The sequence below is a fragment of the Parus major genome, chromosome 10 (genome assembly GCF_001522545.3).
Source record: "Parus major isolate Abel chromosome 10, Parus_major1.1, whole genome shotgun sequence".
NCBI classification, from domain to species: domain Eukaryota; kingdom Metazoa; phylum Chordata; class Aves; order Passeriformes; family Paridae; genus Parus; species Parus major.
The window spans coordinates 2628038-2650402 of record NC_031779.1 but is presented as its reverse complement, the minus strand read 5'-3'; the positions used below and the strand labels follow the sequence as shown (position 1 = coordinate 2650402).

The 22365-nt window shown below is 43.3% G+C and overlaps 1 protein-coding gene and 1 long non-coding RNA gene across 8 annotated transcripts in view; one reads left to right on the top strand and one right to left on the bottom strand.

Moving 5' to 3' along the window:
• Positions 1-19693, top strand: part of PSTPIP1 (proline-serine-threonine phosphatase interacting protein 1) — a 55416-nt gene extending 35723 nt beyond the window's left edge. For 6 of the 7 annotated variants that reach the window (XM_015638913.3, XM_033517069.1, XM_015638914.3 and 3 more), the window contains 12 exons: positions 488-522; positions 1415-1521; positions 3739-3801; positions 4783-4881; positions 6542-6587; positions 7403-7482; positions 9768-9866; positions 10398-10494; positions 13162-13246; positions 14773-14843; positions 16036-16133; positions 17701-19693. In XM_015638913.3, the coding sequence (XP_015494399.1) occupies positions 488-522; positions 1415-1521; positions 3739-3801; positions 4783-4881; positions 6542-6587; positions 7403-7482; positions 9768-9866; positions 10398-10494; positions 13162-13246; positions 14773-14843; positions 16036-16133; positions 17701-17832 (1012 nt within the window). In that variant the 3' untranslated portion in view covers positions 17833-19693. The other variant, XM_033517070.1, reaches the window with a different exon arrangement.
• LOC117244943 lies at positions 9873-15945 on the bottom strand. The gene is made up of 3 exons (XR_004498954.1): positions 15345-15945; positions 14732-14850; positions 9873-13290 (listed from the first exon to the last, which is right to left on the bottom strand). It is a non-coding gene; the product is annotated as an uncharacterized LOC117244943 (long non-coding RNA).
• Positions 19694-22365: the final 2672 nt, after the last annotated feature.

Here is a 22365-nt window from a genome sequence, read left to right as displayed (position 1 = left end):
TGCTTGGCAGGCGTGGTGCGGGCGCTGCTGCGGCGCAGGACGGGGCACCAAGGGAGGACAGGAATGGGGCCGCACACAGCTCTTAACCCTTCAGGTCACTTGACCCTTCAGTTTTTGCTCCACCCTTCAGGCTACTGCTCCAAAAACCCCAGTTCCCCCCAGGTGCCCGTGTTTCATTCGTATCTACCTGCAAGGTGCAAGATGAGAGGAAAGGCTGTAAACATTCACAAATACAGTGCGACTGAGAAAGAGAGTGCACAGAAGGAGTGGTGCAATTCCCTGCTTCATGGAGCATTTTATTGCATTTCCTGATGGGAACAGATTGATGCTATTGTGCTTGTTAGCATGGTCAGCTTTTATTACAAGGCCATTAAGGGTTTTATCTCTATGTGGATCTTTGAGATTCTGAGGAAAAGTTTTTTCCCTAGATTCACATCCCACCCTTAGAAGCCAATGCCTAATAAAGTGTCTTGTTTCTGCCCCACAGCACACTGAAGGCTGCATTTGAGATGCTCAAGCAACGTAAGTATTTCCCTGTTCTCTTCTGACCTGGGAAACTCAGGCACCCAATGTGTTCATCCAGTTCCCCTCCGCACTCCCAGCTTTTCTTTCACAGCCTGTAGTGTAAAGAGGGGAGAAAAAGGATGCCTGCTCAATCTGGTGGCAAAGAAAATGGTTTGTTCTTCAAGTAAATTTTATCTGGGTCAAGTCACAAGATAAGAACTCTGTTCTCTCTTCTGCAAACCACTGACACCAAACCAGCTTCCTAAATGTGCCCAAGGCTCAGTTACACCCTTTCACACACACAAAATGCAGCATCATGAGAGCCAGTAGGACACTGTACCTGGCCACTGGCACCTGCTGCTTATACCAAAACTCTCTCTTGGAAAGCAGCTGCTGTGCTGAGGTATTTTTAGGGCCTGGGTAGGGGACCTCAGCATTTCTGGAAAATGCAGGGTTCCATTTCAGAGGCACTGAAGCTGACAAATGCAAAGCAGTTCCCAGCCATTTCAAACAGCACCAGCCAGGTGCTCTGAAATTCAATCCATCTTGGCTGATCCTTAGAAATTCTCAGCATGCAACCTCATTTAATGGCTGGCCACTGCTGGCAGCAGCTCCCAAGAGCAGCAGCACAGGCAGGGCAAAGCACACACAGGGATGATGGAGGCCAGAGCCCCTTCCCTCCCTCTGCACCTCAAACCAAAGCAAAGGGGGCAGCTGGAGCAAATGGGGCCATGAAGAAACACAGTCACTCTGTTCTTGAATCCTTAGCAATGTCAGTGCATGCAGAAACACAAGGCTGCCCTGCTTGTGACAACTCACAGGGCAGCTGTATCACAGAAACATCTAAAAAATGTGACTTTAACTTTCAAGATCTTCCCACTGACTGAATATGAATTCTGATTTGCTTTAGAAATTGAAAGTGTTGGAAACTCTCATATCCAGCTGGCAGTAATGCTGAAGGAAGAACTGAAAGGAATAGAGGAGTTCCGAGAAAGGCAGAAGGAGCAGAGAAAAAAGGTGAGAAACCAGAGAAATGTTGAAACAGATTGGGTCAATGGTCCAAGGCTGGGAATTCTGCAAAAGATGATAAAGCACTACCAGCATGCCCTGTTCCCTCTATAGACGAGACTGTGGAACAAAAATCTCTTTCTGATCCCAGCTGGAAATAAAGTAGTGCTCTGAACTCGGAAGACAGAGGCTTTAGTCCCTTTTACTCTTTCTGGTGTAACTCCAGATGCTCTTATTATTATTTCTGTAAGAACTTAATCCTTTCCTTTCTCTTTTTTATACCCTTGATAATGGGTTTCTTTGATATGACCCTGCACAATCTCCAAAATGCACTAAATAAAGGTGTAACACAAACTTTTAAAAACATGAAAGCAAATGATTGACATGCTGAATGCAACAGTAGTATATGCTGAATTCCAAATACATGGAATAAGTAGCATCTAGTTGATCTTGTATAATAAAAATTTTGAGTATATTTAAGATAATTTCATCCCCTATGACCTTATCAAGCTTTAAGTCTCTTGAAAAATAGCTCTCAATAGAGATAGCAGTGACCACTCTCACACCTTCTCTGGGTCCATGGGGTTGAAGACAAAGTGACAGCAGTGAGTGATGGAGTATTAACAGGTAGCTGATGGGAAACCAATGACATAAACTTGCTGAGGGTCTTTAACAAGTAGCACTGAGTTTATTATAGTCACCTCTTTTAGAGGGGGTTTGAATTTCTTGGGTTTAGGATAGCAGATTGGTTGGGATCTCCCAGCACCCAGATCTCTGGCCCATGATGTGTCTGTATTTATGAATGTATTTATGAAAGTATTTATGAATGCATTTATGAATGCAGTTAGCTGAGGGTCCCCTGTTTGTGTTCTAATCTATCTTATCATTGATCACCCAGGGACTTGTTCTACTTTTCTAGAACAAGCCAGGCTAGCCAAATTTGGTTCATGTTATGGCCAGATTTATTTTGTCCAGCTATAGACCAGCTGTACTATGACAATGGGGGAGTAAAATAAATATTCTTTTCTTTGCTAATTTTAAACAGGTGAAAATGTATATAATGTATATATAGTGTCCAGTGCCACAAAACTCATATGTCTACAAGCCCCTGACACACAAGAACTTGGAATAGCAAAGAATTCTGAATATGAAAGTGGGTGAAACCAGTGCTGCTACTGAGATTTGAGGTTGGCAGTGATATGAGGAAGCAGATAAGGCATTAAAAGACAGACAGTGGGCACCAGGTTCATCAGTGTTTGTCCCCCATTCCCTTTGCCATTGGAATGTGCAAGGAGGCTCCTTCCTGCTAAGAACTGTAAGCCTGTAACTTGACTGGGAACAATTAGAGGGGCCTGTGAAAAGAAAGGGAAAAATTGCTTTGGAGTCTTAGCTAAGCTTTTTTCTCTGTCCAGTGTGTGGCTGTGAGGAAGCCAACATTAGATATGCTGGATGGTGTCAGCAGTTTTGGTAACCTCCCAAAATGCTGGGATTTGTGTTATTCTGCAGCTGTCTCAGGACTGTGCCCAATGTGAAACAAGCATCTGGGTAGCCCTGGAGAGAGTTTTTCTTGAACAGAATGTAAAGATTAAAGGACTGAAAGTCCCCCTGAAGAAATCCATCCCCTGCCAGTAGAAGCATATCTCACTGTCACATAAAGCTGGGCATATCACAACTAAAGCCATGAAAGGGAATCCAGACAGGGACTGTCCTTCCAACACTGCCCAAATGACTCCGGCATGGAAATCAAATCACACTGAACATAAAGTTGCCAGAAGCAGTGGAATATAAAAGAGACAGGAATTGTTTGGATTGAAAATGGACAACTACCTGTGCTTATGTGGGTGAGACAGTGGTTTGGTCTGCAGAGATGTGGGATCAAGCTCTGGCACTGGCAAAGGAACCCTGCTGGCAGAGCCCACTGTGACTGGGTGTTGCACTATGTCATCTCCTTAAGAAAAAAAAAGGGAGGAAGAAAATGAAGATCTATATCCTCCCTGCTATCAACTGAAACCACCAAAGCAGAATTATCTGGGATTATTTCTTTACCTGGCACTTTGATGCTCTCTGTATCACTTAGAAACCTGTCATTTATAAAAGCAGAGTGAAGTAATTTTCCCCACAGGGAGGTGATTTACAGAAAGGCCCTGGCTATGGTTCTCCTAATCCTGCTGGTGGAAATGGGAGGAAGAAGTCCAAGAAATGCTGACATGTGTGTGTTTCTTACAGTACGAGTCTGCAATGGAGCGGATGCAAAAGAGCAAACTGTCCCATTATAAGAAAACCATGGAGGTAAGCAGGGAGGGCTTGGGCAGGTTTCCTGATGCAAATTTGCTCCAGTAAAATCTGTATCACATGTACCTCTATTTGAAGAAAGGTCAAAGTTGTGTGAGTGTGCAAGAGTGTGTGAAGGAGGGAAGATGTCGTTCCTGCTGTGAGGAGGAAGCTGATCTTCCCTGCTGCACCCACTGAAAAGTCACCAGAAGGTTAATACAGTATGAACAGGTCAAACAGGATTTCATTCTTTCTAGGCAAGGATACTTAGAGGAGTAAATATAATTTTTCAGTGTGTGTAAGTACAATTTTAAGAGCAGTGAGGGAATGTTGTAGGCAGGAGGAATCCTCTCCAGCTGGAAAGCTTGCAGGCACAGAAACTACAGGCAGCTGGGTTTGCTTTCCAATGGACAACTGCCTCCAAAGAAAAGTAGTTGCAGACCTGTCAGTGCTACAGCTGGAAGTATGCTAACAATTTATTTTTTTGAAAAGTGGTTGTTCTAAGTGCATCTCTAAGATACAGAGATGTTTTGGTGCAAATAAGATTTCTCTTGCTTCTGAGAACTACACCAAGACTGTTGCCTATGGGGTGCAGGCTCTGCCTCACAGCTTGGAGCAATGGCCAAGGCAACACATGACAACCCACCCCATGGTCACCCTGGGAACGCGGGCTCCCAGTTTCATCTGTCCGTGGTTGATGCACCAGTGGTGGTACAGCAGCCTGTGCATTCCTGACCCCTGCAGGGAGTTGCAGTTGTACAAAGCAAACAATTTCAGGGCTGCAGGAAAAGGATACAATTCATTCTGTCAACCCCTACTCCAATGTTTCAGGTCTATTTTTCTACCTCCTTATGCACTAGGATTTTTTCTATCACCCAAACTGGGCACTGATTTGCTCCTCCAAACTGCAGATGAGAAAGTGGCTGGAACATCACTGTGGGGGGAAGCCAGCCTTGTTCCCCCAGCCAAACCCTCACGTTTGGTTTCATTTCCACCCAGTCCAAGAAGACCTACGAGCAGAAGTGCAGGGAGGCGGATGAGGCCGAGCAGTCCTTCGAACGCATCAGCGCTTCAGGCAACCAAAAGCAAACAGAAAAGGTACCTGAGATTACACTGCTCTTCAGAGGGAAAACTGGGGGTTTACCTTCTCAAGGTACAAGAGAATACAATTAACCAACCCATTCTATAGGATGCCAGGGGCTGCTCTGTATTCAAATTAACCCCAAAGAATCCTCTGGGAAGGGACTAATTTATCTAATTAATTTATCCCAGGCTGTAATCCAATTGTTCTATGAACCCTGAAAGGAAACTGAAAGAGATTTTTCTCTGAAATTATTCATTAAGAAAAAGAAACAAGTCAAAAATATGTCATGCAGTTAGTTTTGCCTTTTGGTCTCTAACACTTAGTAGGCAGAGCATCTTACATTAAAATGCATATTTTTCCTCAACATTTTTCTCCTTATGGTGAGTTTAATTTCAACTAAATTTACAGACTCAAAAATAAATCGTTGGAAATTAAGGCACTGCAGTCCTTCATTGCATCGTCTTGATACTTGTAACTGACAATTCACTAACTTTTAATGGGAACATTTTACAGGGAAGCAGATGGAGAAAACAAAATAAATGAACTCCCTTTGGCTCGATAAAAAGCAGTGCAGTGTAAGCAAAAAGGATCAAAAATCATCTTAAAGAGTGGTAGGGGGGGTGTGTGGAGACTCTAAAAACAGCATCAGAACTTTACATTTTATTTCCAGCATTTCCTAACCTTTGATGAGCAAACCCCTGCAGCTTAGCTGCAAAGAGGGGATGGAATCCCGGCCCTGCCAAAATGACACCAGAACATTTCACAGCTTCAATGGCAGCTATACCTGACCCAGCTCCTTTCATGCAGAGGGATCCCAGGGTGCTCCATTGCCATTTCTTCCCTGCACATGTCAGCACGTTGGGAATACACAGAGGCAGCTCACAAGCTGTTTAATTCTGCTTAGCATTTGCAAACAGTTTGGGCAAGGAAGCAACTAAGAATGAAGCTTCTGTTCCCAGCTTACTACACGTTTCCCAGCCAGCTGTGATGAGGAATATGATTGTAAGAACCCCTACCTGAGCCTTGTCTTCAAGGGCAGGATGGAAGAATGTATTACACTGATGTCTAGAGCAGTGTATTTCTGTGCTGTCATCACCATCTGTGCAGAAAGACCTGCGAGTACAAACCTATCAGTGATGGCTGTTTTCTCATTTGCTAAAAGCTGCAGGTTTTTAAAGCAGGGAACTTCTACTTAGAGTGAATTTTGCTTTTAGGCTTCGGAGGTGTTATGGGAAATAATCTGGCATTTGCAAAGTATTTTAAAAGCTGTGTGCTTTTCATCTGAGCATTACATGAGAAGCTTGAAAGATGAAGAATTTTAACTGCCATTTATTTCTGCTTATAAATATCTATTAGAAAAGCACATCAAACAACTGAGAAAATACAACTCAGCCAGCAGACACAGCTTCAGGTTGGATCACACTGGCACTGAGCTCCTCTGGCAGGGATGTCTGAATGGAAAGCTTTCCCTTGAATTTCTTGAAGCTGGGAAATTCTAGTCCCTTCTCCATAGCACATATTCAGCAGAACTGTGCATAGAGGGGAGACAGCCAGGAAGTGCATGCAAGTTAGAGCCTTTCCCCTAGAGGGGAACAGAGCAGGCAGCACAAAAAACTGGGGCAGAAGCAAGAGTATGTCAGAAATTAATTTGGGGTGTTTCTTTTCCTGTTTCAGAGTCAGAACAAAGCCAAGCAATGCAGAGATGCAGCAAATGAAGCAGGTGATGCTGCTTGCAGCTGAATTATGATTCTTCTCAGCAAACAGGATTTTACCAGCACAGGATCTTGATAGAATACATCCAAATCACCAAGCTGTCAGGGTTCCCAAAGTCCCAAAGATTCATGGCACAAAGATTAATGAAGAAGCCTCTAACGAGCAGCAACCTGACAGTCATCGGCTTTCACTCCCCTTTGTGCAAATGCCAGTGTCCTGCTTGCACTTAAGAATTTACAGAAGATTTCCTTTAGGGACTTCACCCAGGGAAGAAAAGCTCTTCTTGAAACAAGTTGGAAAGCACAGGAGAGACTCAAATTGTCCCAAGGCAGCCTAAATCAGATCCCCCATCCCCATGTGCATGAGCACAGTAGTGATCTCCAAATGTTTGTATGCCCAGAAGGACAGGCCAGCACACACCTGAGCTGGCTCAGGAGCTCAGGCTTGTCCCTCCCTACTCATGGAATAGCTTACACCAAATCACATGGTGTGAAGCCAGCCAACCCTGCCTGGCCTGGAATGGAATGGTGTCCAAACATGGTCTAGGCTCTTAACCTCTGAATTGTATTATCCCTACTGTAAAGTTTATAAATTACCTGCAACTATACAGAACATCCTTAATCTAGTATATAGCTACAAAGGAAAAAAACCAATAATTATTGTGCCCCACCAATTCCAAGCTCATATATTCTTGTGAAACTCAAGCAAACCACAGGCCCAAAGTGTAGGAATAACAGGAAAGGCCTAATAGGAGGAAAGAGAGACAGGCTGTATCATTTTCTTCCTGACTGTTGGGTTTCTGTTCTGTGTCTGTGTTTACAGAGAACGTGTACAAACAGAACATTGAGCAGCTGGATAAGGTCAGGACAGAGTGGGAACAGGAACATATCAAAACCTGCGAGGTAAACATTGACTTTTGCAGCGATGCTTGCACACTCTTTATTTTATCCAGTTGGAAGATTTCAGTCTAAGGCCTGAAATATCATCCCAAGGGTTTTGCTGTTTGCTTTATGTGGAGTCTCAGCAGATGTCTTTGCAAAATTACTGCAAAAATGAAAGCTTATTTAGACATAGCTGCTCCTGTCTCATTGACACTTTCCTTGCTTGGTCAGCATAACCATGTGACAGTAAAGGAGGGGAATACATGCAGAGGTGGGAGAGATGGAGCAATATATGAACTGGTACATATTCCAGTCACTCTTTATGTTTCATAGCACTTTAAATTCACCTGCAAGAATATTTGTCCTCTGCCATGAAATAAACTTTCAGTTGAAAGGTGCTGGTAGAGAAGTCTCTATTCTACTGAGGATAGACAAGGAGATTTGCACTTGGCTATAAGGTTTTGCACAACAATTTACAGGAACTATCTGGCATCCAAATCTGCCACACATTTCATCACAGTAATCCTTCAAGTACATTTGCCCAACTGCTAAAGTCTGAATTTGCTATATTTACTTGTTGCAGGCTTTATTTCCACATAAAATAAAATGCCAGGAGGACACCTTTCCAGTTCTTGCTTCCTCTTAAATATTCCCTGAGAAAACTGAAAAGCCCCACAAGTGGCACAGACATTTCCACAGATATTATGCCAAGCCTTAGTCTTCTAAAGATGCATATTTTCTCTCTTCTTAAAAAGCCAATAAACCAGCAAAGCATTCCACAACCTCACACTCTTTTTTAATCCCATATGGCTAAATCCTGACTAGACCCCAGAGCTTGTGACCCTACTGCTTAATCCAAACAGCCTTTTGTAAAGGAAGGGCATCTTTAATGCCTTCTTTTAAATGTGCTTGTAGAGAGAAGCACTGGTACTCTTTGGGATTTTTTAAAACTAGCAATTAGTAGAAAAAGCAGCTTAAAACCCTGCACTTGTGGCTGCATAGTGGGCAATCTGGAATTGCTGGGATTGCTTGGATCTCTAACAACCACAGTATGAAAATGTTGTCTGGCAAGCAGCAGCAGGAGGGGCCCTTTGTCACAGGGGCTGTGCCACATTGTCATGGAATGCCCAGTTTTCCAGCAACATGGGAAAAATATGTTGTCAAACACAACACCAGCTGTGTTTTTCTGGGTGCTGACAGGGGCTTAAAAGCCCAGAGTCACTACACTTCCCTCTTGGATTAACTGCATTTCCTGATAAGACACCATTTACCTGAAAAATTCCCCTTTGTCTCCGGCGCTGTTTCAGCAGCCTTGAGGGCCACAGGCTTTCTGTTCAGAACAAGTATTGAAATACTCATTCTCCACCTTGCAGGTTCTCTTTAAAAGCTTTTACTCTCAGAAACCAGTCCTCACAGCAGCTTACTCCCTTGACAGATTCATTTTTCTGTTTTTTTTTTAGTCCATAAGTTATTAGATGGCAGGCAGCATACCCAACTGAGTGTTCTGCTGAATGTTGTATACATTTGTGGTGTTCTGGACATAATTACTAGCAAATAGAGATGGAGACAGATGGCTGGAAGCATCAGAGATTTTCACACCTCAAAGAAAACCAAAACTCTGTTCTACTTTTTGTTCTACTTTTAACATTGCAACGTAAAGATCAGGGTGATTTGGTTTTTTTTAAAGTTTTTAAAGAAAGAGCTTATCTGCCTCTTCTCCTTCCCCCAAACTGGTTCACACTTCTCTCTCTGCTCCCTTCATTCTTCCTAAGCAGTGCAGCAACATGAGGAAGCCAGACAGATGAAGGGAGTAACTCTTTACCACCAAAATATTTAATCACCACCTTCAATATGCAGAGTCAACTCCAGAGAGCCTCAAGTACTTTCAAAAGAGAAAAGTTTAGAGAGACATTTTAGATGGCAGAGGTGGATAGTTTTGGGTCTACCTCTACCATAAATACAACCCTTTCATGCCAGTACTCTACTGATGTGTTAAACATCAAGATTTCAGTGTGATAGGCAGAGAGGAGTCTGACTCTGAAATCCTCAGCAGCAGAGGTAGCAATCAAATGCAGATCTGGACTCCTCTCCCCTGCTTTGCTTTTGTCTCTAAAATATAACTTTAATTTGGTGCAGCCAATTAGAACAAATTTTTGAGCGCTACCAGTAGAAGTAGTTTCTCCACTGAGAAAACATCCTTTACAATGCTGCCCTCAGAATAGGTTTGCATCCCCAGCCCTGTCCCAGCTTGCAAGGCAAATAACTCAGTGCCACGAGGCTACATCACATTTCCTGTTTGGCTTTAGGTCTTCCAGCTCCAGGAGTGCGACCGCATCACGATACTGAGGAACTCACTGTGGGTGCACTGCAACCAGCTGTCCCTGCAGTGTGTGAAGGATGATGAGGTACAGCCTGCCTTGCCCTTCTCTGTAGCGCTGGCTCCGGGGGAATATCTCACTCCTGTTCTCTCTAGATATAAAGCAGATGGCATTTCTGGATGCAGACAGTCTGTGTCATGCTTGGTGGCACTCACATGTGTCCTCCTTGGTTTGCTGGGGAATGCTTCCTGCTACCAAAACACTCAGCTGAGTATATCTGGGCTCTGACATGATTTCAAAAAAGGCATCCAGTCATGGCCTCAAAACTGGAAGACGTAAAGAATACACTAGATTTGACTTTGAATGGTTGTTTCCTGCTCTTAATTTCTTTATTGCATTGAAAAGTCCTTTTCAAAGACTATCCAGAGCACAAACAAACAGGTGTGTTTACAAGAATACTGGTACAGGGGACAGGCTAAAGATCAGCCAGGTCAGACATGTACCAAGTGTAAAGTGTTTCTTAAGGGGACAATTACTACAAGTAATTGTAATTACCAGCGGTATTTGTTACTTCAATGTGAAATGATAGAAGTTAAACTCTTGAATTCTGTTTTGTAGCTGTATGAAGAGGTTCGGGTCAGCTTGGAGAACTGTGTTGTAGAGTCAGATATAGACTACTTCATTAAGACAAAAATGACAGGAACACAACCTCCAGGTAATTATTCCTACTGATCATGTTGGATGGTTTCTGCAGTACACGTACTTGGGAGGTGAAACCAGCTGGAGCAGTTTCTGCTCCAACTTTTCATTCCCACCTCCATGGCTCACTTCCCCCACATTGTGCTGCCGATGCTGCCTGTGTGGTGTTCTAAGTGGGTAAGCAGAAGGATCCAGCTTAAAAATAACCCTCTAAAGAAGAAAAAACTTATTTTGGCTTTGCTGCCAGGCTCATTTCACAGTACAGCTGAACTGACACCGCTAAGGCGGTGGCAAATTGCCTTGCAGAAATGGAGAAATGGCAACTTCCTGCACTGGTGGCAAGACACAGCCAATGTACCAAGTAACTACACCCCAGTGTGCCCTTGACAGAGGTGCTGCCTCTTCATTTGCAGCACAGAGAAGACAGAGTTTTCTATTCTGTTCCGTATGCCCAATGGGGAATAACAAATTTTTCGCTCTCAAGAAGTTGTTTGCATAAGCCAAGACTTTGGCTGGGGAAATTCTGAATGAAATTGGCTTTGCCCCAGCACACAGAACTGCTGTAAGGTTCACAGGCTCTGCCCATTCAAGCCAAAGCTGCCTTTTCCTTGACTTCACTGCTCAAAACCTCTGGGCTGAAATGGAGATTGACCCAGCATGAGGCAAGAGCAGCAGTAAAATGAAAACCTGCTGCTCCAGGGTAGGAGTTCTCCAAACACCCCACAGGAAAGGAGCTGTCTAATGTGTCATGTGGCCATACACAAACCACTCCTGATTACTTCAACAGGCAACACAGGATAGTTACATAAAACCCTTCCATGCTAGGAGTTGTACAGGTACAAACTCAGTGGTGTGAAGGCCTGATCCCTGGGAATAATTAGTTTGTACAAGAACAAGTTTGATCCCTTTGATTTTACTGCAGAGCTCAAAGCTGGCAGGAATTACCCCTGAACCTTCCTCAGTAGAGCTGGGTGCTGCCACTAACTCAGCACTGAGCTATCTGAAGCCTGCTTTTCACTCAGCCTTTTTGCCATTATTCTTACGATGGTTAAAAATTGGGATTTGGGGAATTTTTTAAAACTAATGTATGGTACTGATGCACTGGATGCTATTTTGCTGTTATAGTTTATTCTTCTTCATATAGGGGATTTAAATTCACTGATACAGGATAATTTACCCAGGAAAAATGACATTTTCAGCGGCAGAAAGGAGAACTGTGCCTTGCAACAGTGTTAAACAACTTCTGTGTACTAAGAAATGTGTAATTCTTAGCTAGGTTTTTTTATTTTTTGGTTTTCCTCCCAAAAAAAAGAGGAGATTTGTCATTCTCCAGTCTCCTAGGAAATTTCTACAAAAAGCTCTTGGCTATGTCAGAGTCATTTCAAATAAGAACTAGGTGGAAAAAACCCTTGAGAGCTTTATGAAAGGCAAAGAAAAACCTGACTTGCTTTTTTGTTGTTTTTATTTTTGCCACCTTCTAGAAAATGATGTGTTATGGAAGTAATATCCTAGTATCTCCACAGCTCTGGTAATGAGTTTGCAGTGTAGCACACAGTGAGCTGTTGATCTGTGTTGTTATTTGCAAAATGCAGGAGGAAACCCACGTGTAATTTTGTGTTGTGTGGCAGAAGACTTGCATCCTGACCAAACCTTCTTGTTGGTCTTGCTCCTTTTCTACCCAATCTCACAATGCCCTGTAAACTGGAAACTGCACCAAGGTGACAATGCAGAAGGGCAACAGGAGACCTTTAAACTGGTCAGAAAACTCCTCAATTATTGTGAGTCTTATTTGGAGGGATTCTTCACTCTCTCTAGCTCTATGTGCCTGCTCTGCTTACTGTCTTGGCTGACACAGTGTGAGAATGGCAACCTTTAGCCCAAGTCCAATGTTTTTTAGAAGATACTTGCTGGTATCAGGGCTGAGATAAAACACTTGGGCTTTGTTCCTGTTTATTTGGCCCTCACACTGAACGGACAGAAAGGGTGTGTGGCCATCAGCTGTAAGGATCTGGAACTATCCATCTGTAACTATTTCATCTGTAAAGTTACACTTGGAAATTTCTTCATTTCACCCTTAATGACACCATAGGGGAGAGTGAAGGAAATGCAACCTAAATGTGTTTGAGAGAACAAAACCCAAATATCTCTGGGTAAACAGCAAATAAGCTCTCAGGAGACAGATGGGGGAGATATGAAAGGTGGGGAAACACACAAGCACACATCAGGAAACTGCTCCTTATTGCTGCAGGAAACCTCCCCAACCCTGACAAAAACTCCTGACAGGATACACTGAGGAAAATAGAAACAAAATGCACTGCAGCAAATTCTACCATGAACACAGTTTAGAGCTCACAATGACCATACTCTGTCCCCTTAAATCCTGAGCTTTGAGGCAATATAAGAAACTGCCTTCCTCATTAGGGCAGTCACAGCTCTTCGAATGGGGCCTCAGGCCTCAGCTCAGGCCAAGGGCCCCTTCCCACCAGGGCCAGGGCTGTTTACAGGCACTGGAATGGCTTTTGTCAAGCCCCTGAGCTGCTCCAGCCACATTCCAGGTGAGGGCAGACAGGCACTGCCCTGCAGTTTGCTCCAGCAGGCCCAGGTCACATTCTGGCAGGGAGAAAACAATGTTTTCTCACAGTATTTCCTGTTTGAACCTCTCATTTTTATTGGCCTCTTGCAGATGCCATAGGGTATGAGAACTACTACAGCAGAGAGCCCAACAGGCACAGCAGCAGCCCCACTCACTCCTGTGGGATGATGAAGAGGTGAGTGGCAAACATCAGTTCCCACAACGGGGATTTCTCCACACCTATAAGATAATGATAAAACACGACATAGAAAGTTATTACTTCCTTCATTGTAGCACGAGGTAACTACGTATCAGTAAATGTGACTTGATAGAATAAGTAAAGGGACTGAAATTGAGTCAGAGTAATTTTGCCCTGCCCTAGTGGGAAGAGGGACAGGGGATGAGTTCATCACACAATTTACTCAGCCAGCAATGGGTAACAGTCACTCGCTTCCTCTTTCCTACTGAGTCAGGGCACGTAGCAACAAAACCAGTTTGTTCCAGGGAGGGTGAAGGTGAATCTGGCTGGGACAAAGGCTGGGAGAGCCGTCCTTTGGGGCAATTCCTCATGCTTACAGCACCACTCAGCTGAGCAGAACAAAGAGCTGCTCTCTCTATCTGGATCCAAAGGGAAAAACCAGGGCAGAAAAATTGTGATGATTAGAGAGGCAATTTTCCTTATTCTGATCCATTTCTGCTGGTAAATGTTAGACCATGGATGCAGTTATAGTAGCAGAAGAGCGTGGGGGCTCTATTGGTTTAAATATTTTATACTAAAATGGCAAATTCACAGTAGGGAGGGCATCACAGTTAAAGCAGAAGAGATTTATAATTTAACAAGCCCTATGAAATGGCAAAGACAGGAAGCAGGCAGTGATCTCCCATTTGAAATGTGGTCTTGGCTTGCCAGTGAGCTGGTCAGGGTTATACACAATACTTTGTTTTTCAGTTGGAAACTGGATCTTCTCTAATAATGAATTCAATGCTGCATCCTGTGCTGTTACATAAGACAATTGTACTGCCATTCAGAACACAACTGTGAGCAGCATGGGCAAGGAGCCTAGAAAAACTCCGCCTGAGTCTTTCAGGAACTCTTGAGATAGGATATCCATTTCCCAGAAGAACCGAATGTTTGCTAGCTGAAAAATCAGACCCTTTAAATATGCCTTAAGCATGCAGTGCTATTTCTATCTCTGCTTGAGAATCCTAACCCATTTTCTCACTTTACTTAGCCTTCAGTATCCAGCTGTGATAAAGGAAATAACTAGGGATAGATTAAAATAAAAATTCACTTAAACTCACAGCTTTTAAAAAGGCTTGTTACACAAGCTCTGTATTTTAAATTGTATCAGGGTTTTCCTTAAACATAAAGAGATGTTAATCTCTTGTAAGTAACTGACAATTTGCATCATTTTAACATTGTGAAATAATTGGAGTTTCACACCATGAGCCTTCAGCTCTACAAAAAAATATTATCTGCTGCATTTCATGCACAATTTAGTGAAGGCTGATGGTTCAATAGTCTGCTGCATTTTTAAAAATACATTTTAAAGGAAGATAAATATATCTACAGCATAAAAGAAAATAGAAGGCCATGGGAAGAGGTGACATCTACTCTGTGAAGCAGATGGAGGGAAGGCTGAGTCAGAGAGCTGAGATGAAGGAATGCTCATACCCAGACCTGTTCACTCATTTTGGTTTTGGCTTTTCTTGGTTCTGCAGATTCTCTGGACTTCTGCATGGGAGCAGCAGAAACAACACGGAAACTGCCACTCCTTCAGCTCCTCCTCTGGGTATGCTCTGCAGGAAAGCAGTTTACCAGATGTGTTTGCTTTAGATCATATTGCTAAACTAGGCTTTGATATGGATCAGAAATGTACAGCAGATATTCACATGCTGACAAGCAAGAGTAGTCTGAAAATTAATTTTGTTTGGATGTGCATTAAACAAATTGCCCAGTTTAAAGTGCCAAATAATCCATATAGTCTTCAAAAACTAGGCAGGTGGGGCCTGCACATTCAGAGCAGCAGTGTGACATAGATATTAGTTTTCTCCTTGTGTAGCATAGCTACCACTAAAAAAGCCCCAGAGAATACATAAAATTTTTAACACACCAGGCACATGGCTTATGAATACAAATATCCATCTCAACTCACTGCTGTCTTGTAATCCTTATAACTAGAATTTATCAGGTGATATTTAAAACACAGTATTTTTACTATGTAGAAGGTAACAGTTTATTATATTTTCATTGGTTTGATAGTAAACAAAAGCATTTTAACTGTAGCTCTTACCAAAAGAAAAGTTGCTTTCAAACAGCTTTAAAATCAACTGCTTCTGTCGGACCTGCCTGCCTGGGCACCCAGAAACACAGCCCAGACTCTCTCTTAATGCATTTGGTGCTGAGCAGGGGAAGCTCCCAGACAGATACTGTGAAGAAATGAGAAGTTTCCCTAATTAAAACAAGCTGTATTAAAACAAAACATCTGCAAAAAAAAGTTAGGTCCATGACAAACAGCTTTGTGAGAACAATATAAACAACTGGAAAATGTCTGGTGACCCATTGGCACAGTATTTTCCATTTTTCTCAAGAGGAAAAGTTCTATGTGAGCCATGGAACTGCTAGAATTTTATACCCCCAGTAGCAACATTTTTAAACCATTTTAATCAGAGTGTTTCTCTCCTTGGATGACTTGGATTGTGTTTTACCAGGGGAAATTTTTTCCCAACCTGAGGCTGAAGCTAGTTTCTGATCTCCCACAAAGTTCAATGGGTGTATTGTCATCCCATCAATGGGGGTCAGTTTTTGTGCAAGTCTTTACCTACAGTTCACAGCAGCTTTTCTATACATGTGAATCTCCAGGCAGAGAGAGAACAGAAACCCTTGTATTTGTGAACTCTTGCATATGATCCCACACATTTATAAGCAACTGAACTCTTTGTTTCTGTGGTGGGCATTTCTTCCTTATTTTTCCCCCCTTGCAGAGAGAACAGACGGAGTCTATGCATCCCTTTTTGTAAATGAAAAAGCTGGGATCACGTCATCACAGGACTACAGAGTACTTTATGACTACACAGCCCAGGTAAAAAAAGGCTTCAAAATAAATACTTCATAGCATCACATTTAAAATAAGTGACTGAAACATCTTGAAAATGTAAAATCTTCAAGTGAGGAATTTACATTCAAGTGAAGGAGATGTTACCGTCCTTTTACAGCCAGGGACACGATCTGTCCTGCTCCAGTTTAGCATGCTGGTTCTCCATGCTGGAGAAGACAGAATCCCATAAAGGACATTATTTCCCTGTAATTCCATGTTACAAGCTGCAGAATCACATGGACATGGTTCATCTGCCAACAAAAGACTGTTAAAGAGAACAACCTACATCCTTAACTGGGATATTGAACTCTCCCTGACTCCAGTCCTAACTAGGCAGAATACCATTAGTAAAAGGTTGTGAATGGATTGGTTACAAATATTTGCTAATTCAAATGGACTCCAGAACCTGGACTCCAGCCCCACTTGCTTTACATATCAGTTTAAAGGTTCCTTTCATTAGCTTTAGATCAGCAGAAGAAACAGCATCCAGGATGTCTTACGTTTTAGTGCAGAGAGAGCCTCCCATCAAGGGATCTGGCACAAACAGCCAACATTAAAGAAATACAACAGTACAAAAATAGATAGCCAGATAAATTGTGAAAACAGAGAAAAAGCTCAAAAGGAGCACTTTTCGTTAGGTACAGCAGTATTCCAACACCTTTTATTCAATGTTGGGGTTTTTTTTGCTTCATTTTAAACTTTCATTTATTATCTACATGAAATTTCATGCAAGCATGGCTGAAAGCACCTCACTGTTAATGGCAGCTCCCCTCAGGAGACTATTGGATCACCTTGTTACTCCAGGAGTCCCTTAACACTGTGCCACACAGGAATACTCCCGGCTGAGAAAAGAGCCTGTTACTACCTTTAGTATATTGTACATTGAGGCCTCTCATTTTTTGAGTCCCTTCTTGCCTACTCAGGTGCATTAAATTTAGTTTTAGCTGCCACCTCAAACACCTCTGGAAGCCTGTTTTCTATTTACTACACTGTGGGCAGCAAAATGGTTTCCTATGGAAAATAGGACAGCACCACTGAACACTGATGGCTGCCTGGGAGCTCAGGGAGAGCTTATTTGCAACTACTGCATTTGTCTGGGGATGAAAGTCATCACTGTACAAGAGTCACTGTCCCCCACTGGTCACTGCTGTTCCCTGCTAAAAGAACTGAGAGACCTATTTCAGGCATGGATTAGCACAGGCACTGTTATCCCCCTCAGGAATTAAGCCATGCTCTGTTTTATTTAGCAACACCTGCAGACTATGCAGGTCATTGTGAGCTGCTTTAGGAGAATGGTGTTTAACCCTTTCTGGACTTCCCCAGTGATAAAACCATCAGGTTGTACAGGAGGAGACATCATGGAGGCTGGGGAAATTTGAGGATCTTAAGGAAATAGCAAAAATGCTTAATCCCTCGCTGTCTGCTACTCCAGAACCAGGACACTGGCAGACTGTTGATGAAGAGCAGGATTAAAAAAACCCTCACCAGGTACATGCTTGGGCTCTCCTGTGCTCTCAGGCTAACTACATTTATTTTCCCTGTCTCCTTTCAGAACGTGGATGAACTGGACATCAGTGAAGGAGACATTGTAGTTGTCATTGCAGAAAATGAGGATGGCTGGTGGACAGCAGAAAGGAATGGGCAGCGAGGCTTCGTGCCAGGCTCTTATCTTGAAAAGCTTTGATGAAAAGAAGCCCCAGTCCTCAGACTTTATAAATATTCTGTTACTGAAAACAACCAGCACACAAGGTCTGCTTCAGCTGACCAAGGGCATCCCAATAATATTGTTTTCTACAACTACCAGTTAGGAAATAACCAACTGACCATGCTTTTCTCTCCCTTGCTCCTGCCTCATCCCATTATTCTCCTGGCCTACACTATCTGAAAAAACTGTCATCACTCCTGAGAGATTAAGACTTGCATGTTTTGGCACAGGCCTACCTCAGCACATTGTGCTGCCAGCAGCGTTTCAAAGTTTGGCAATCCTGGGAGGAAAATCCTGCTCAGATCTCAACTGTGCAAAGGGAAAAGATCACAGAAGCAAGTGCAGTTTCTTCAGGATGGAGGACCATCTCTAGCCAGCCTGGGAGCCACCCTTATGGTCATAAGAGCCATGGTCTCTGCCATGGATCCCTTTCTCTCCATTCACAGATCCTGCTGGCATTTTTGACAGAGGATGTTTTATCAGTCATGGATGAAAATACAAAAAACAGTGAATGCAGCCACAGAGGAGCACCTGAAGGACCAGGACACATCCCTAGTGGGAAAACTTGAGGCACTCCCCATCACAACCATCTCCTAACACAATGAAATCCATGCTAGCCATAGCTCTGCTTTGCTCTGGATTCTGGGACAGGTGACGGGCCCAAGGCTTGCTTTTGCCTTGGCTGGAAGGTTTCCCTAACACCTCTCTGGGATTATGAAGTTTAAAAATCCAACAACACAAACAGCAGCTAAGCCAGGCCTCCAGCAGTGCTGCACTGCCCTGATTGCTCTCCTGTGAGCACCAGAGAATTGCCAATTACCCCTGCAATGTCAGCAGGACAGCTTCCCTTCCACCCGCTCAGCCCACAGGCTGCTCTGGCTCCCTCTGCTGCCTGCAGCCTCTGCACCTCTGCGACTGCTGCCACAGGGACATCCCGGGTTCTGTCCAGGCACATCTAATGTGCTCATTCTTCAACAAAACCTCTTCAGAGATATTGCACTGTGCAGGTTCTCTCTGTTTCACAGATTGCAGCTCTATTAATCTTTTTAGTTTAATATTTAAGAATGTTTCCAATGTTACTGTACAAGGAATTGATGGATAGTTTCTGCCATTTTTCCTTTTTCAGTACTTCAAGATAGTTAAAAAAAATTAAAAAATGGTGATTTAATTTGAATCAGAGCAAACTATTTCTGGGGGCAGAATGACCGTTTGCCAAGGTTTCAGGTCTTAAAACTGAATCAAGACAATGAAAATTATTCTTATTGCTACCTGAAAGGCATGGGGGAGAGAGGAACTGTTAGCTCCGACACACAAGACAGACAAGAGAAATTTAGACAAAAGAAAAAGCTGTACTGGCCAATGCAATTTTTCTTTAATGAAACACAGTGAAGGTCAGAGGCACTTGCAGTATCTTATTTGAATTCTTCCTTCAAGAATGGAACAGAAGTTGCTGCAGGCCCTTTTCCTTTGGCTGCCTACAGTACTTTGCACAGGACCTTGTCCTTCCCACACTCCCCCAGTTACCGTGCAGCACATCCACATCAGGGCTGAAGGGCTCTGAGCCCCTGGCGTCAGCACAGGCTCGGGAGGGGCTGCCATGGCATTGAAGGCAGCAGAGTAAGAACAGCAGCACTCACCCAGGCTGGGAAGGGAAGGAGAAGTTTCTGTGACCACACCTGAAGTGACACAAAGATGCACATGGCTTCAGCTTGGCCAGGACATTACAAGTGGAGGCTGCCCGAGAGCCACAAGAGATTGAATGTATTTACTTCTTGAACACTCAATCTCCCACAAAGAAGACTGTAATAAACCAATAAATAAATAAATAAATATAGATAGGTATTTTGCAGATTATCTTAATTAAACAGAAGAAAAAAACCCCCCACAAATACACTGAGATGCACATTCTCTAATGATGTGGGACACAGATTTTGCAGGACTCTTCACTTTTCTGGGGGCTCACCCTCACACAAGGCACTACAGGGCCCAGTCCTGACTGCCCTGAAACCCTATTGCAGATCATCTTTGCTTCCATGGACCACATGATCTACATCACCAACAGACAGCTGGTGGAATGGTGGCTGCTGTTTCTCTCCATCTAATCATTCTGCATTTTTGCTGCCAAAAGTCAGGAAACCGATTTCCTTTCTACCAATCCCTTCTTCTTTTGAGTAAACACTGTTGAATGGCAAGAGGCTATAGGTATTTCAAAATCTCCCCAGTGTCACAGCATTTGGGTCCCACATGCTAACTCCAGATTGTTCAGGAAATGAAAAAGCAGCAGCAATGTTTTCTCATGAATCCTCTGATTCACATTGTCTAGATATGGCTTGGAACTACTTATCAGCCAAATTCTTCAGTTTGCCCTATCTGCGTGGCAGCACTTGTCACAAATAGAACAGAGATACCAAGAAATACTCACACCCTCTGAGAATACCCACATTTTAGGTGTCATCTATCTATGCACCCCCATCACTAGGAAAAGCAGGAAGATCACTTGTAGGCTACTGCCTTAACAACACTGCCCTTATTAACATTTTCTCTCCAGTTTGGTAACGTTTGGGCAATAGAACTGACATAATCAAGTTATCATTCAATTTTCAGCTAGGACAGGAAACAGAATTGGGCCCTTTCCAGTGGCATTCTTATACTGAAGTCAAAACATGCTAATTGTTTTTGCATTTACTACCAATTAAGGAGAAGCACTCAAAAACTTGTATGAAATAACATTCTACCAATGACAACCACACGTAATTAGGAAACGTCTGGGAGTGTAGGGTGAGGTGAATCCCTACACAGAACAGATTTCTACACATTAAGAGCCCACAAGCCAGTAGTAACACCAAAACAGTATCAGACTAGAAACAGAAAGATCCAACAGACCCAGCTCTAAGACAACCAATACAGCCAGGCCTCCTGCCAAGCTCAGTGATCTGCAGAGCCAACCAGCTTCCAGCATTTCCAACAACTAGGCAGCTAAAAGGAAGAAACCAACCTCCTCCCAGCTGAGCATGTAGCAACAGCAAGAGCACAGTGACTGATGAAGGTTTGGAGTGTTTGCCACCTCCCTGAGGACCCCTGGCTAGAGCTCTGTAGTATGAACAACCCCAGCAGGCATCAGCCAAAGTGGTGACAGATCATGTACATAAGGCATAAACAGTAGAAACTCTTACCTTGGCTTCCTTCCTGTCTCAAGAGGTGAACTCCTGGTCTGAGTCTCCTCTCCAGAGGTCATTTTCTCCCCGTTGCAGCTCATACCTGATTACTGAAATGCTGTTGAAGTGGAAGCATATGGATGCCAAGAGGAGATGCATTACAAGCCAAGCAGCAGGTGGCAGGTGTTTAACAGAAGCCTGGGTGAGCATTAAGGAACACCTAACCTCAACACTGGGATAACTTACACACTTTGTGATACCACAGAACCTCCTGGCAGTATCACTGTGCCATGACTTAACTGTGCAGGCTTGGAGAGGACAGGGGATTCTACATCAGGGCTATCCCAACACAGTATGAAAAGTCACTGTTAACCCTCAATGTGGAGTGGCAACAGCTCTGTATGGGACAGGACAAACTGTACAGGCCTGAACAGCAGCCTAGACTGCTCAACACCATCTCTTTCCCCTTTCCTGTTCTCCAACTTGCAGGGCTGGGGCACAGAATGCAAGAACAGTCACCAGCCACACAAATACCAGTGCTTCCCAAGTCCTTAAACAGGAACTACATGCAGAGTCAGCGAGCAAGAAAGGAAACAAAGTTGTGATGCTGAGTCTTATCTGCTTTGTGGCTGCTAAGGGTCTGCAAGGGCTGATGGGCTGGGTTTTGTAAGGAAAGAATACTTGTGAATTAAATTCTGGAAGAGGAATTAGTGTCCTGCCAGTGATTATGTTATTAACAAAATGCCAACACTGCATTCACTTGAAAGGGCAAAAAATTAGTCAAGCTGTTAGACATCATCTATTCTTTGTTAGCAATTACTTAAATTCAGCAGCTCACATTTTGTTCAGAGCCACAGTTATATCCAGATATGTGCACTCCTGGATCCTGCACAGTGCAAATCTGTTTCTAGAATAGCTGGATAATCATATTTCCATCAAATTAGCCACTTACACATGGCACAGTGCTCAACTTGTCCTTCTACCACCTGCTAAAGGATGGCTGACACCTGATCTGGCACAAAGCTGCTGGGGCACCATGAAGAGCACATTTACACCCTATTACTGCTGGGTGCCACGTGGCTGCAGCCGTTCTGGCCCAAACACTGGCCCAAAAGGCAGATTTACTGTGTTGTTCTATTCTGACTGAAAGCACAGACTAAATCTTGCTTTTAGATACAAAACTCTAACAGAAATCACCATCACCTCCCAGCAAAATTGGCAGAAATCAGAGCTGACATCCCTAAAATTTCTAAGGGGAAAAACAGTATCATCCAAAACCACCAGGCAAACAGAACTCAACTTGGAGCACAGCTTTATTATCAGGGATTCCACATAGCATCCTGAGCACTGAGGGTAC